This window comes from Cyprinus carpio, chromosome A1 (assembly GCF_018340385.1).
Source record: "Cyprinus carpio isolate SPL01 chromosome A1, ASM1834038v1, whole genome shotgun sequence".
Lineage (NCBI taxonomy): Eukaryota > Metazoa > Chordata > Actinopteri > Cypriniformes > Cyprinidae > Cyprinus > Cyprinus carpio.
Genome location: NC_056572.1, coordinates 35,019 through 51,038, shown reverse-complemented (window position 1 = coordinate 51,038; position 16,020 = coordinate 35,019). Strand labels below are relative to the sequence as shown.

Below are 16,020 nucleotides of genomic sequence, written 5' to 3'. Positions count from 1 at the left end.
CAGCGACCAGCACGGATCAGCCCCAGGCATGACAAAGCGGATATCGTCCTCTTTCGGAAGCCCAAACAAAGTATTTTCACTTTCACAACGAAACACACAGCATCTCAATACTACAGCGAAAATAAAAGTCACGCCTTCTTTCTTTGTGTGAACATTTGGACGGTGTTATGCAAATCTTCCCACACAGTGATGTAGACATGTGGGGGTGTGTTTAAACGAGGCGTTTCAGGGGGACGTGGACAAGACTTAACTTCGATAAGGAATATCTCTTTGGATTTGAGACTTTAGTCTTTGCAACTTTATAGATCTTTTTTATGCACCAAGAGCTTGTAACACTCCAAAGAGAAAGGAAAAATTAAAATCGCATCATATGACCCCTTTAAATAAAAATGTATAATGTAAGTCATTTGTCTTCACCCATTGTTAGGCGACCTTTATCCGTACTTGTTAGATCTTTGAAACTGTGAGGCGTGTCTTGTCAGGAAGGGAAAGAAGGAGAGATAGAGAGAAACAAACAGAGAAGGAAGGAAAGGGCGTAGAGGGAGAGGCAGGCAGGCACACACACACCCAGCCCTTTCTCTTCTCTTCTGCCCCTCCTGTCTCCGGTTGCGCGTATCTGGAGCCAAGAGCGCGCCCCACCCTCACCTCCCGCGAGCGCGCGCCCGCCCGCCCGGCCCTAATCATGTGATAGACGCTCAATGCACTCATGACACTTTAAACACTTGGACAACTTGTTTCGTAACTCTCAGTGAAGTTTTTTTCGGCGTCAGCCTAAAGTGTCATTTGGATGTGTTTTATGCCATTGTGATCCGGGTTGTTGCTGTCGTCTGCGGTCCTTCATAACGGAGAACTTTTGCCTTGAGGAATATTTACTGACAAGTAAGTTGCTATATTCATTAAATACCATAGTCTGACTTAAAACAGGCAAAACCCAACCTGTAGTTATAAACAGTTTAGTCCATCTTTAATTGATTTATTTAAATAAATTAATATGTAATAAATATTCAATAAAACAAAACAAAATACACACGTATGAATCGTGTAGCCTATATAAGTAGAATTATTTTTTCAGTTTCTTTTGTCCATTTTAGAATGTTTTATTTCACACAATCTGCAGTAAGTAGGCTACTTCTACAGTAGTTTTGACAGACGTACAGTATGGGCCAGTGTCAAATAAGGACGTTATGAGGTGATGACAACGAGAAAGCTTTTTAAGAATCTAGTTTAACATTTGTGCCAAGTTTTCAGAAATGTCATTTATGTATTCATGTTTATACGGAAAAAAAAGTAAACAATTGTTGTAGTTTTTTTTTTTTTCCATACAAACATGAATTTAATGGATCTAAAGTGTCTAAAAGTTTTGTAAAAAAAGTACCAAAATATTTCATACGTGATTGTACAAACATTTAATGGCCTTGACATGCAATCAAGGGGATCTAAATGGGTCATTTCTATATTATACAAAAATTCTTATCTAATATAAATTATTTATTTATCTATAATAAATCTTCTCATACAGTTACACCATCCAGATATTTTAAAGCAATATCACAAAATCTAAATTATTTGAATTAAGAAACATGTTCATCAAATGAGAGGTGAATTCAAGTAATTAACCAGTATGAATTGCATTTTTATTGTAATTTTGAACAACTTAAAAATATGGATGATCATGTCATTGCAATCCATTTGTTCTGATTATTGTGAGTTGTATTAATATTGCTCTTTTAGCACTTACTGTTTTATTGTTGTACTGATACTGTGTTCTTAGCTGGACTTAAACTTGAATCTTGTACTGTATCAGCATGAATAATTGGCATGATTTACAGTCTCTCAGGCATATGATCAGTGCTAGAGCTTATATGCAAATCTAATTTTCAGGCAAATTATATGCACTGTAGGAACATGCGTGCAGGATCATGTTGCATTTTTTAACTAAACATTTATTTGGTCACATTCTGAGCTGGGACCTGCAACTCTTTATAAGAAGTTTAAATGTTAACAAACAGTATTGCATTAAAATACTTGACAGGTCTTCAGTTAATCTACATTTAAACAGTTAGAAATGTCATGACACCTTGATTCATATATTGTATGTACTGAGTGTGCATGAACTACTGATTATTCATTGAAATTATTCAAATTAAATTTTGGCAAGATAGTGCATACATAGTTTTTGTTTTTTGAACTTTTTAAAGTCAGAAATATTATTTAATATGGCTCCAAGCCCAATTCTGTAGGCTTCTGCTGTAATTGGTTTGGTTTGTGATCAGCTTGGCCTGCATTTATTATGAAAAATCAAAATCTGAACATCCTGCCCCTGCATTTTGGACTGTATGAAGATTATGTGAAGAGTACATATGCACATGGTGGACATACTGTAGCATTATTTGTGTACAAATCAAATACAGTAAAACTAATAGTCAAAGTCCCAGGGTCAGTACGGCTGTTGTATTCTGAGCTTTGTTTCAAGGCTGAGGTTTGCGTCAGACATTCCATCTGGAACATGGAGCCTCTTTTCCTGTTTTCAGCATTTGAGGGGAGGCTAACTGAGGGGAGTGAACACACACACACACACACACACACACACACATATACACTCATACACACATGCCTAGACCCTCCACCCACTTACACGACTCTTTCCTTGGATCAATACTCTGATGTTATCTCAATACACACACAAACAACCCACTACAAAAGAGGATCATTTTCAGAGCCGCATACCATTGTTAAAATGCTCAGCCTCTCTCTTGCTCTCTGTCTGTTTTTCTTTTTTTCTTTAGTTTGAGGAAAGGCCAAAAGGGACTCTATGGCCCCCATGTAGCAGAGCTTCTCTATGTGTTAGTCTCACTATGGAAACAATAACAGACACATTGCGGCCCTCTTGCCAAATTTGGTCTACGGGCTAAATTTCAGTCTAAATCTTTCAGTCAGATAGAAGCCTATCTGTAAAGTTTTTCACATTATGATCATCCCGATCATCACCTGATCAAACTCAGATCTCACGCAACTCTCAGACACCTGGCACCTGGCATCTCAGAGCGGCGGCGGTTATTGATGGGTTTTGTGCACTGAACCAGAGCCATTTCGTTTGGTTTTGGGCTTTACATGGGTTTGCTATTAGATTCTGTACTTTGTAATTGTGGTCTTCGCATTTTCCTCATGTCAGCAAGCCGGACCATTTCTCTCCACTAGGAAACTGCATTAGAGCGTAACACTGGCGTTCTGTGGTTTTGTGTGTGTATGTGTGTGTGCCTTAATGGATTTGCCTACTTCACCGGTCTGCAATGTTGAATGACAAGCGTGTGTAATTTATAAGGTGTCACACATGGTGGATTTGACAGAAAGAGTTCTTCGAACAGTCTCTACTACCTGAGGTTAAACACACCACAGCATTCAAGAAAAATATTAAACTTAGCCACAGCTGTATAAGAACACATACAGCTGTTAATGTGGGATTTAAAAGATCATTTAAAACATAAAATTTTTCTGCCGATTTATAGGGCCCTCATCATTACCATTACATCTTAACATTGAAGTGATGATCAGATATGATAGAGGGTAGAAACAGATTGTGTTATCAACTCACAAAGACTATAATAATAATAAAATTAAGCATTTAAACATCTTCATTTAATTGCTCACAGAAAATGATAATTATTGGTGTTTCATGTGTTATGAAGTTAGTTGGCACTCCAATTTCTCCGTACTAACAGCATCTGATGGAACTTGTTCTAACCTCTCTTTATTTTATGAGACTGTAAAGTTTAATTGACGATCTTGTGTGTATGTGAGTGTGTGCTTGTTGTTGTTAGCAGTAAAAAGCTTCATGTTTAATATAAAAGGTTCACTTGAACTCTGCCAAGCCCGGAGGACAGTTTTGAACACCTCTATATCTATCTATCTATCTATCTATCTATCTATCTATCTATCTATCTATCTATCTATCTATCTATCTATCTATCTATCTATATCTATCTATCTATCTATCTATCTATCTTATCTATCTATCTATCTATCTATCTATCTATCTATCTATCTATCTATCTATCTATCTTTCCGAGTGCAACAGTTATGATGGCAATATAAAAAATGTCTGTCTCTTATTTTGAAAGGGACTGTTTGTTTGACTAAGATTTCTCAAGAGGGAGCTTAGCAGACCTTGATGCTTCTGCAGACAAGTTGAAAAGAAAACCTGTGCTTTGATAAGTGCAAATCTTACTAACCCCAAACTTTTAAATTGTAGTGTACATAGAGGCCTTACAACCCCATACAACCCTTATTTTCATCAAAATAATTAAGAGGGTTCAGCTCGTGCAGTTTTCTAAATGTGAGGTTGATTCAACCAATAATAAAAATCCGCCATTATTTACTCACTCTCATGTCATTCCAAACCCATGTAACTTTCATTTTCTTTCTCTGCATATGTAGACCTGTGATGCTTTTTTATTTTATTTTTGTAGCTTGGTAGCATGGTATTCACTCTCGTTGTATGGATAAGAACAGCCTGCACATTCTCCTAAACTTTTCCTTTTGTGTTTAATTGAAGAAAGAAAGTCATATGCAGGCTTAACGTGATGGTAGATAAATGATGGTAGAACTTTCAGTATTGGCTGAACTATTCATTTTAAGCTCTACAGACAAGAAAACAGAGTCTAGTTCCAAAAACTTCCTCTTATTAAAGTGTTCAAACTGAGGTCTTGAATGGTGTTTAACTCATATGTCGCGACTTGTCTTATGTTTTGATGCATCTCTTTATCTGTATGGGATTCTATACTGTTGGTTTCAGGTTGGGATGAGTATGTCTGTGTTTGTGTGTACGCTTCAATACATTGTTTTGTTAACCCACACCTGACCCTGGGGCCAAAGGGAGTGTTTTGCAAGCCTGTGTGTGTGTGATCGGCATTGTCTCTTGCGATAGTAGTCCTGTTTATATATGTGTGTCTGAGGACTGAGGAGTGTTCAGTTTGCTGGAAGTGGATCTGGACTCAGTGGACCTACTGTAGTATGATTGTTCTGTGTGTGTGTGCGTGTGTGTGTGTGTGTGTGTGTGTGTTAACAGCACCACCCTGGGTTAATGATTGTAAAAAGAGACTTTACATTCACCCCTCTCTTTCTTTCTTCCTCTGTCTCTCAGACTTTGGACTGTAAAAACACTCACATATCATTGAAGTCAGTCTCATGGCTCACTGAAGTCCCACATCCCGTTCCTGAATTCCCATGAAAACAAGTCCTGGATCATTTTTACTTTAATTGTTGGATATAGACATTGATCAGCACCTATAGCACCTGTATAGACTGTAGTATCTGCATCTTTGTGTCAGGCTTTGTGCGCTCACACAAACACACAGACAGATTAAAGCACAAAACATATTTGTCTCTTTTGTATTCGCAAGACAACATGACCATATCTAAGATATCTGATGAGCTGGTAGTGCTGTAGACCTTTCATCTTTAGCTTTTAGCTTCCTTTGTGCATTGTAGACTTGTTAGGTGTGTTATTTTTCTACTTTTGACCCAGTGGATTTTTACAAAGTAAACTCTCTTATAATACACTTTTCACACTCTCGCTAGTTTATCTAATCTGTCCACCTACAATATCAAACAGTACTGGCATCACATTTGTCTGATATAAACATTTCCATCACATTTCAGATGATGTGTTGTGTTAAATAGCATTCTGTGGAGGAAATCAGATTTTTTTTTTTTTAATAAAAAAGTTGGCTTCTTTGTCTTGCTTAGGTTAAATTCCTACTTTGATTTCGCTTTGTTATTGTCTCATATTTCATTTCAAGCTTACTTTGAATACATTAACCTTGGATTATGGTGGATTTTTTTTTTTTTTTAAACTGGGGGACAGTATTTACAATCAATTTATTTATATTATTCATGTAAAATTAAAATTGTATTTATTTATAAACAGTACCATTCAAATGTTCAATACTTTTGTTCAGCAAAGACACATTAAACTTATCAAAAGTGACAGTAAGACATTTATGATCTAATACAAATTTAAAATATATTATAATGGACAAAACATTTAAAAATATTACTGTTTTTATGGTATTTGTAATCAAATAAATGCAGCCTTGGTGAGCATAAGAGATTTCTTTAAAAAAAAAAAAAATTTAAAAGATTTCCAAAGAAGTTTTAATGTAACTGCCATTTAACACAAAGGAGGAAAATGATCAGTAGAAAAAAAAAAAAAAACCTGGACAAAAAGCCCCTGAAGTTAAAGAAACAACCCAAGATTTGGTAAGATCAGGGAATGAATCATTATCTACGGATGAAATGGTAGCAGCAGTAGGATGTGGCCTCTCTGTTTCCCAAGACATGTGGGTCAGGTGGAAAAACTCCTAATAGTGTTGCAATCTTATGTACAACCACACACAAACAGCGTTCATAGCCCTGGGCATTCTGACTTCCCCTGTACTTTAAATGATTAGTGTTTCATGCTTCTCTGCTTCTGTGTGCTTGGAATGAAGAATGACTTCCTGATGGCTCAGGACATGTCTCTAATGAGAGCTTTTTGGTCGCTATCTGATGTACCACTGTTTGTTCTCTGTATTTTCCAGAATTCCAGCCATGCTCAGGTGTGACCCAATAAAGCCAGACATGGTGAGTACAGTTTTAAGGGTAAATATTCTCAAATAAATTGTTAAGAAATGGTTGGTATGATGGTATAAATCATTTCTGAAAGGTTTTGTAGAGATCCCTTTTACACTGTAAAAATAGTGTTATGAGAACATACTTACTTTCAGTCTTTCTGCATAAAAAGTTTAATTCAAGGAGTTCTACGTAATTATTTGTGAAATATGCAAACAGGTTTTGAGTGAATGGTTTTTTTTTTTTACATCAACTTTTTTGTTTAGTGTATATACCTTAGTCAGGGTAGCGCCATATTTAATTTTTGACAGGAATAAAAATGGGGGTTGTACTGTTGTTTAACTGATTGTTCTGCTGAAGAAAAAAATTGGAAGAAATCCAAAAAAAAAAAAAAAAAAAAAAAAAAAAAAAAAAAAAAAATCTAAAACCTTTGTACAGTACGTGCCATTGTAAACACTACTGTAAGTCTATCCCTCATTTTCATTCACTTTAAATTAAATATGGTATCTAACCTGATTAAAATCTATTAGCAAGAAGAAGTGGTTTTGGGCTAATCTGAAATGGTCCTCCACCTTGATGCTTGTCTAGTTCTTTGTATCCGGTTTATGCGATTTTAAAGAAAACAATGCTGCACTTTCCGTTTCCAATAACAAACCTGCCTTACCAACGTACACACAATGGGCTGCCTGGCACTTGGCCCTCTGAACACCCTGGTCTTGGGTCATTGGTGTGTTCAGTATCCATGTGCAATCATTGAATTCTCTGTAATAGCACAAGACTCATTGATAGACACTAATAAGAATATGTTTTAAAGCGCATGAGTTTATTATTAGGATCTTACAAAATGTATCTCTAAAACTCATCTCGTACTTGCCCTTTTTTCTCTCTTCCTCTGGCTGCAGATGGACATGCATTCCTTTCTTATTAGGTTAGGAGTTTATATGGGGTGGGAAGTTGAATTTGGCTCATACTCAGTCATTCAAAGTTAGTCTTTTTTGTCGGTTTATACTCCCCAGACTCAACTGCTGTTCAGCGCAGCTGCTTTATATGAGTGCTTGTGTAATTATGTACATGTGAATGTGTAATTATGCTAGCAAGTTCAGCATGTTTAACGTCTCTTTCTCTCTTTTTCTCTCTCAGTCATTTTACCCGACTTACCTGATTAAACCTACACCTGAGGCATTTGAAGTCGTAATGCCATCTTCTATGGTCCCTACTTCCACAGCTCAACTATACTCTCCTTACTACCCCCAAGCACATTACACCTACGTGAGCCCCCCTCACACACACCCTCAGTCCCAGGATTTCCATCAGTCCCAGACTGAACCTGTCGACTTGACCACCAAAAGATCCTCCGTTTCGTCGCCTTCCTCATCTCTGGCATCATCATCACCCAGAGCCACTCCCCCATCCCCTTTTGATTACTCCAGTCCTGTGTCACGTCCTCGCCCTGGCTCCAGCAACGGCTCTGTAACAGGAAGCACTCAGACAAGGCAGCTGACCCCACCACTGGCCCTTCCCATTGCTCCGGTAAGAATAGTGGTGATGCCTTACAAAAAAAGTGCTGTGGTGATACCATGCTACTGAATGTTTACCATATTCCCATGCAATGGTATTTACATGGTAATTCAGTTTACATGTGCTAAAAAAACAACATGGTATATATCTATACATATCCTATTTTATTAGCTCTGTCACATATGTCAGTATGATTTGACAATTTCAAAAATACATAAATAATGCAATTCATATGTGTAATGATTTGAGAATACATCTTCTTTGATAAGAATATTTTTAATTTAAACGTGTATTTTTAATTTATTGTATTATTATTATTATTATTATTAATTAATTTTTTAATAGAAAAAAATGTTTTTAACAAAACATATTAATAAGTAGTAATAATAGTTTTATTATAATGCTTGTTAATATTTGAAAAACTTTTTGTCCACCAAAAAATGGTTTTGTTATGTGACTAACATGGATGAAAATATTATTTGGGGTCGCAAGATTTTTAATGTTTTTGAAAAAAGTCACTTATGCTCACCAAGGCTGCAAATATTTAATCAAAAATACAGCAAAAGAGTAATATTGTGAAATATTATTAAAATATTTTTTCTATTTCAGTATATTTTTAAATGTAATTTATTTCTGTGATGGCAAAGCAGAATTTTCAGTCTTCAGTGTCACATGATCCTTTTAAAATCATTCTAACATGCTGATTTGGTGCTTGTGAAACTTTTCTTATTATTATCTAATTTGAAAACAGTTATGCTGCCTCGTATTTTTGTGGAAACGGTGATACATTTTTTCAGGATTATTTGGTAAATAGAAAGTTCAAAATAGTATTTATTTGAAATAGAAAATGTATGTAAAAAAATAAAAAAAATAAAAACTTTTACTTTTGATAAATTTAATGCATACTTGCATCCAAAAAATAAAAATATTAAATCTTGAGCCTGAACATCTGAACAAAAGTGTATATCGTAGAAAGCACAGCTGTGATGTCTTACCTTAAACTTAGAGACCAACAGACATTTCTCGTGTCATAATCCATCTGTGTTTGTTTTTCTGCTCTACGTGTGATGCAGGTTTTAACACCTATTGTACCAGTATTTTCTATGCTGCAGCCGTTATCTGTGCTCTACCCTTCTGCCCTACACCTGTCTCCCTCCATCATGATATCACCTGTCACACCTGAGGATCCTACTAACCACAAACAGTGTAAGTGGGATGACATGCTCCATCACACACAAGCATAATCCCTTTTGAAGCAAACACATGCTCTTACTCTCTTCTCATGAGTTTTAGTGGGTGACAGTTGTAATGATATAAAGTAGCCTTACATATTTTTGCTTGGCTGATTGATTTGTCTCTCCTTTCTTGTCTTCAGTCCCTATAATGCAGTCAGAGAATCCTCCAGACAACCATGAGCTCCTCAAGCCAATCAAATCTGATCCCTACCCTGAACACGCTCAGGATTCCCACAGCCAGGAAATAACCTCACCTGTCATTACTGTCCCACCGAGTTATGAGTGAGTACTGATTCCTCAAACACACACAAACGCTCAGTTTTTTATTTTTTTGTAATATCCCTATATATTTTGGATGATCACAAATAATACTGTCATGACATGCATTTCTGTCATGGCAACTCTTCAGCATGGTAACATACATGGCAATGTTATTGAGTTTGGTCTTAGTGGAATAGTTCTGCTCGCTGCTGCTGCAGCTGTTTCAGAGCAAAAACCGAGACTTGCTACTGCCAAGACATCCACAGATATGCTGCTGTGAGCATGTGAGAAATACTGCTGCTGCATATGTAGTATATGTGACCATGGACCACAAAACCAGTCATAAGGGTAAATTTTTCAAAATTGAGATTTATACATCATCTGAAAGTTGAATGAATAAGCTTTCCATTGATGTATGTTTTTTTTAGGATAGTATAATATTTGGTCGAGATACAACTGTTTGAAAATCTACAATCTGAGGGTGCAAAAAAATCTAAATATTGAGAAAATCGCCTTTAAAGTTATCCAAATTAAGTTCTTAGCAATGCATATTACTAATCAAAAATTACATTTTGATATATTTTCAGTAGGAAAATTACAAAGTATCTTCATGGAACATAATCTTTACTTAATATCCTAATAATTTTTGGCATAAAATAAAAATAAATAATTTTGACCCATGCTATGTATATTTGGCTATTGCTACAAATATACCCCAGTGACTTAAGACTGGTTTTGGGGTCCAGGGTCACATATATGAAATAACCCCGCAGCAGATCTATACAGGTGGAGCTGGGGAAGGTGAAGGGTTTCTGAAGCGCTACAGCTGCTACAGCAAGCACTAGCCAAGTATATGAACGTTGAACAGCAAGCTCAATGGCTGCTGATGCGAAAAGAAACCAATCAGCTGTGCCATGTGAATAATATTGGGATTATGTCAGATTGAGAACCTATCGGCTTGCGCAATCTAGAGATTCATGACAGAACTATGTTTGTAAATTATATATATGTATATATATATATATAGATATATAAAAAAATTGTATCTTGTGTTTAAATGAAATGAGTTTGGTTATGTGTATGCGATTGTGAATTTCTTTGTGAGACAGGTCACAGCTTGTCACTTTAAGGAGTTTTGTTGCATGTTTTTACACATTTACAGTGGTTCATCCCCAGTCAACAATGAACAGCTGCTTGTAAAAACAGCCTACTGGATTCTATACAGAAACCTGTAATTAGACACAGAAACAAACAAATGCTACACATACTGTACATGTAGTATCTGTCTAACTCTCTCTCTCTCTCTATATATATATATATATATATTTGTCTGTCTATTATGGATCTCATTTATAGTACATTTGGCCTACAGTTCTCTTTTATCCATGTGTGTATGTGTGTGTGGTGTAATGCATACATTTCTGTATCTGATGTTACTTGCTGTGGGTCTGATAAAATTCCCTAGTATGTATTTCAGAGACAGTGTGTCTCCACGTATTCTTCAAACCCTCATGGGGTCATGCTTGAGCACATGTAAGTGCATGCTTGAGAGTTTGTGTAGACGTTTTTGGATTCTTATTCGTACGTGGTTTAGTGCACTTTCACAGTGGATGTGTGTGGGATGTCTTCCAGTGGGTCTGGTGTCATCAGTTATGGACATACTGCGTGACAGAAAAGAAAAAAAGTGGTGAAATACAGAGAAATAAGTGATGACGCAGGGATGAGAAAGCGCTTGATTGAGAGAGGAAGGGAGGAGGAAGGTAGAATGATAATTTTATAGTGGGTGCGGTGCCAGAAAACAGCTTCTTTTAGGAACAAATGTCAAAAAGTGGGTGAATAAGTGACATTGTAATCCAAGATTGAAAATATGTAAAGGGAGGGTAAAGTGTATGGAGAGGTTTAATGGAGAGATGAGAGAGAGAAGGATCTATTTAATTACAGGGTGTATTTAGGCAGGAACTTACAGTAAGAGGTGTTCCTCTAAGTAAATGTATGGGAGTTTTTTCAACTGGTTTATTGTCTGCAAGTTGGAAAAGTAAGTTAGAAAAGTAACAGCCTTTCATCAGAAAGCTGCACAATTGGATGTGTTATTCATGTCTGTAGCTCAAATGGTGTGGAACAAGTTACCCACCTTAGTTTCTTGTGGTTAAGGCCTACGTGTGAGCAGTAATAAGGATTCTTGCTAACATGTGACATCAGTGTACTGTAATTAAAGTGCCCCTATTATGCATTTTCGAATATTTCCTTTCATGCAGTGTGTAATGTAGCTGTCGGTGAATTTAAATGATCTACAAAGTTGTATAGACGAAAGTGCACGAAAAATAACGTTATTGTTTCTCAAAAAAAAAGCAAAAAAAAAAAAAAAACGAGTTGTCAGGAACTCCAGTCTCACTTCCGTGACAGCTACACGTCACTGGGTAACACATTTGCATAATGCCTGCCTAAGTTCTACATTGTCCGCCCACAAACGACTTGACCCCCCCTCAAACACTACAGCATGCACGGTAGGCCAGTTACAAAGCACTACGCCATCTAACCAATCAGAGCAGTGTAGGCTTACGAAAAAGGAGGGGTTTAGACAGACTTATTCTTTTGAACTGCTTCAAACTAATCATTGAATCAACTGAGGTGAAGTTAAATGTTATGCGAAAACAAATGTTTTTTGATCTTGCATGCATGTAAACCTGTTGTAGGAGACTCCCAAAACAATATTAGGAACTTATAATAGGGGCACTATAAACAAAATCTAAGGTCATAAATACATACAATACTCAGGTAACTGTACACAAAGGACTGGCTTTTGCTTTGAGGTAGACTGTATGTTATGGATCTGACCTCTGGTGGTTAAAGCAAGAGGTGCACTTCAAACAAAGAGGTTGTGGAGACCATGAATACATTTATCTTTCTTTTTGTCTTTAACAGGGAAAACACACACTCTGTGATTGTACGTCGAAAGGTAGAGTCTCCAGATCCACTGAAGAAGCGTCGAATTCATCGCTGTGACTTCAATGGCTGCAATAAAGTCTATACCAAAAGCTCCCACCTGAAAGCTCACAGACGCACACATACAGGTACATAGGCTATATATGCAAAGACTTTTGTTCATACATGCACAATTAATGTGACGCTCATTTATTTTTATTTTTTTTGCCTGGATGTATTGTGGATGTAAGTTCAAAAATACAATACAAATGCAATTCACACAAAAACTGCATAAGTACACTTCTGCATGATATGGGACTTGGTCTTTAAGTTATTTATGCTCACCAAGGCTGCATTTATTTGATCTAAAATAAAGAAAAACAGTAATATTGTTAATTATTATTATAATTTAAAATAAGTTTTTGTATTTGAATATATATTTAAAATGTAATTTATTCCTTTGAGTCAAAGCTGAATTTTCAGCATCATTACTCCAATTTTCAATGTCACATGATCCTTCAGAAATCATTCTAATATGCTGATTTCCTGCTCAAGAAAGGTTTTTTATTATCAATGTTTAAAACCATGATATGCTACCATTTAAAAGTTTTGGGGGGATTTATATATGTTATGTATTTAAGAAAGAACTGAATGATTAAATTGATCAAAAATGACAGTAAAGGCATTTATAATGTTACAAACGATTTTCCAACTTTTTATTAATCACTTGATTCATGTTTTTTCTTATCATCAAATACTTTTTAATCATCTTAGAGATTGTTATTGACCCATATACAGATGGAAATACTCATTTACCCTTACTCTGATACTATTAATTCGGATAAATAAAGACTCTTCTAAATGTTCCTTCCCTACTCTTTGTGTGACCGTTTAGGAGAGAAGCCTTACAAGTGCATGTGGGAAGGCTGTACGTGGAAGTTCGCCCGCTCTGATGAGCTGACCCGTCACTTTCGGAAGCACACGGGTATAAAGCCATTCCAGTGCCCTGACTGTGATCGCACCTTCTCCCGCTCCGATCACCTGGCCTTGCACAAGAAGCGCCACCTGCTGATGTGAACTCAATACTGCAACGTGACCGGAGCAGAAATTGCACCTTTGATTAATCCATTGCTCAACAGGAGCTTCATCTTCAGTGATGTTATGGGCCGTTTTGTGTTTCCTGTCCCCTTTCTGTTCAGGAAACGGAGTGGAGTTGATGGATATTATGATGGCTAGCTCGTACTTCATGAAAACAGTTTTTGTCCAAGTGGATTTCGTCACCATTACTATGGATTCGGACAAACGTTGATAGTGCTGTGGAAAGACCCTTTTATAGGCAAAATTGAATGCCATTCAAATTCATGACAATAGGCACCTTTAAGTATTTTCTTGATACCAAGCACTCTCTCTCTCTCCCTTCTCTTCCGTCTCTCTTTTCAGGTCTCTCTACCATTCTGTTTTACCCCTCTGCTGGTCAGAGGGCTCATTGTGCCAGTTACAGCACTACACAAACAAGCAAAATACATTTACAGTATATCAGTAGCTAGTCACACACATATACCAACACACACACAGTTTCACACTTTAAATGTTGTTTTAAGATGCAACTCGGGTCAAACCTGCAGAATGTGAATTTTTCTCTTTTTTTATATTATTCAGAAAAATGAATGTGTATACACAGGTCCTGTATATGTATTCAGCATGTGTGTTTCATGTTTCAGTGTAAGGACCGAGGCTGATTGTCTTACGCCTTCATATGTTTCCTGAGATCGTTTGGTTGGGTCAGTTAAGGCCCGTTCACACCAAGAACCCACGATAACATGCTGTTTATTATAAGCACGCGCTGCAGTTTTGTCATCTGCCACTTTAAATGCTCAAGCCCTTTAAAGCAGAATGGATTCTGTTTGGCTGCCAATGCTTTCATCATTCAGATGCTGGAAGAAATCATGGTGAAAACGATTCCAACGATATGGCTCCTCTGTGTCGTTATCGTTATAGTTGTGGACTCTGCTATTCTTATACATTTAGAACTATTTTTAAAAAACTATATTGTTATAGTTATCGTCCTTGGTGTGAATGAGCCTTAAGGAGTTCAGTTTTGACAAAACGTTTTTGGTTCCAAAAGTAGCTTCCGAGCAACTGACCTATTATTTACTTAGTGAAACATTGGCATGTTTTATTAATTGTAATCATGAATTAATAGTGTAGTTTATTACCGTAAGTACTATGTACTGTGTAAGTTCTTGCAACTATGCACATGCACAATTTACGATTTAGTAATGAAATTATAATTATGATTTTACCCTACATACCTGTTAAAAATACAAGTAGAAAATAAGTTCAAAATAATGGCGTCTTAAAGCAATAGGCAGGTCTGAAAATTGAACGCTTGGTCATCCAACACATACATGTTAGTTGCAAGGACTTATAGCAAGCTTTATTTTGCTTAATCTCACCATTATTCATATTTGAATAATTTCTGTAATCATGAATATTCATATAATCCTAAATATTTTGTTGTGTCTTGTTGTATTTTATCAAATCCAGTGTCCGAGGCTCAAAAGGGTAAACTATTATTTCACTGAGGGATGTTTAGGTGGAGAAATGTGATAAATGTGAACCATTCAATAAGGGGCATTATTTTATTAGAGTGTGTTCATCTAGGTTATGGGTAACATTGTCTTACTGCTAACACTTTGTTTGTGAGATATTTGTTAAACACGTGAGATAGTCATGGATATATGCTGGGACGAGTGTACTTTTTGTTTTTCTGTTTGTAGGTTTTGCAAATAATTTTTACGTGAGCAGATGTTTGTTAAGGGCAATCTGTAAACGGAAACAGTGCACTTTAAAAATAGATTTGAAATGGCAAATATCTGTAAATGGGGGTCCATGAATGGCTTTGAGCTTTGTGCTGTACATTATCTCCGTTTTTTTTTTTTTTTGTCTTTCTTAGTTTAACAGTTTGTAACAGACCCGTTCCTGTTTTTCTCTTCACAACTGAAGGACAATTTTGAAGGAGGAAAAGAACAAGGGGGAGCTTACATAAGAAAGTAAAATAGTCCTTTATGAAACGATTGATATGAGTCAAAGAAAGAATTACAGAGAAAAAGGATGAAGCATATGTTTCTTGGTCTAATGTATAAACCTACACATCACAGGAATGAACTAATCAGATAGGATAATGGAGATAATATATATATATATATATATATATATATATATATTGTATAATGTATATGGTATATATATATGTATATGTATATATATATATATATATATATATATATATATATATATATATATATATATATATATATATATATATATATATATATATATATATATATATATATATTATATATAATATGACTGAATGGGCAATTTATAGAAAGCATGATTATGATAAATTTTTAATCCTAAACAAAAATACTTTTTATAAAGATGTGAATCTTGTGTCTTTTCTAAATTACTT

General features: G+C 35.8%; 1 protein-coding gene across 1 annotated transcript; it reads left to right on the top strand.

Annotated features, from left to right (window-relative positions):
* The first annotated feature begins 687 nt into the window (after positions 1–687).
* LOC109080128 (Krueppel-like factor 3) lies at positions 688–15,735 on the top strand. Its single transcript, XM_042771598.1, has 7 exons — positions 688–879; positions 6,579–6,621; positions 7,750–8,139; positions 9,201–9,333; positions 9,503–9,644; positions 12,546–12,694; positions 13,441–15,735. Exons 2-7 carry the CDS (start codon positions 6,589–6,591, stop codon positions 13,620–13,622), a joined length of 1,029 nt encoding a protein of 342 aa, XP_042627532.1. The 5' UTR covers positions 688–879; positions 6,579–6,588; the 3' UTR covers positions 13,623–15,735.
* Positions 15,736–16,020: the final 285 nt, after the last annotated feature.

Bases quoted from the DNA above. Each gene is read 5' to 3' on its own strand.
- LOC109080128 (XM_042771598.1), top strand. From the start codon at position 6,589: ATGCTCAGGTGTGACCCAATAAAGCCAGACATG. The intron at 8,140-9,200 runs GTAAGAATAGTG...CGTGTGATGCAG, and splicing joins TGGCCCTTCCCATTGCTCCG to GTTTTAACACCTATTGTACC. The intron at 9,334-9,502 runs GTAAGTGGGATG...TCTTGTCTTCAG, and splicing joins TCCTACTAACCACAAACAGT to TCCCTATAATGCAGTCAGAG.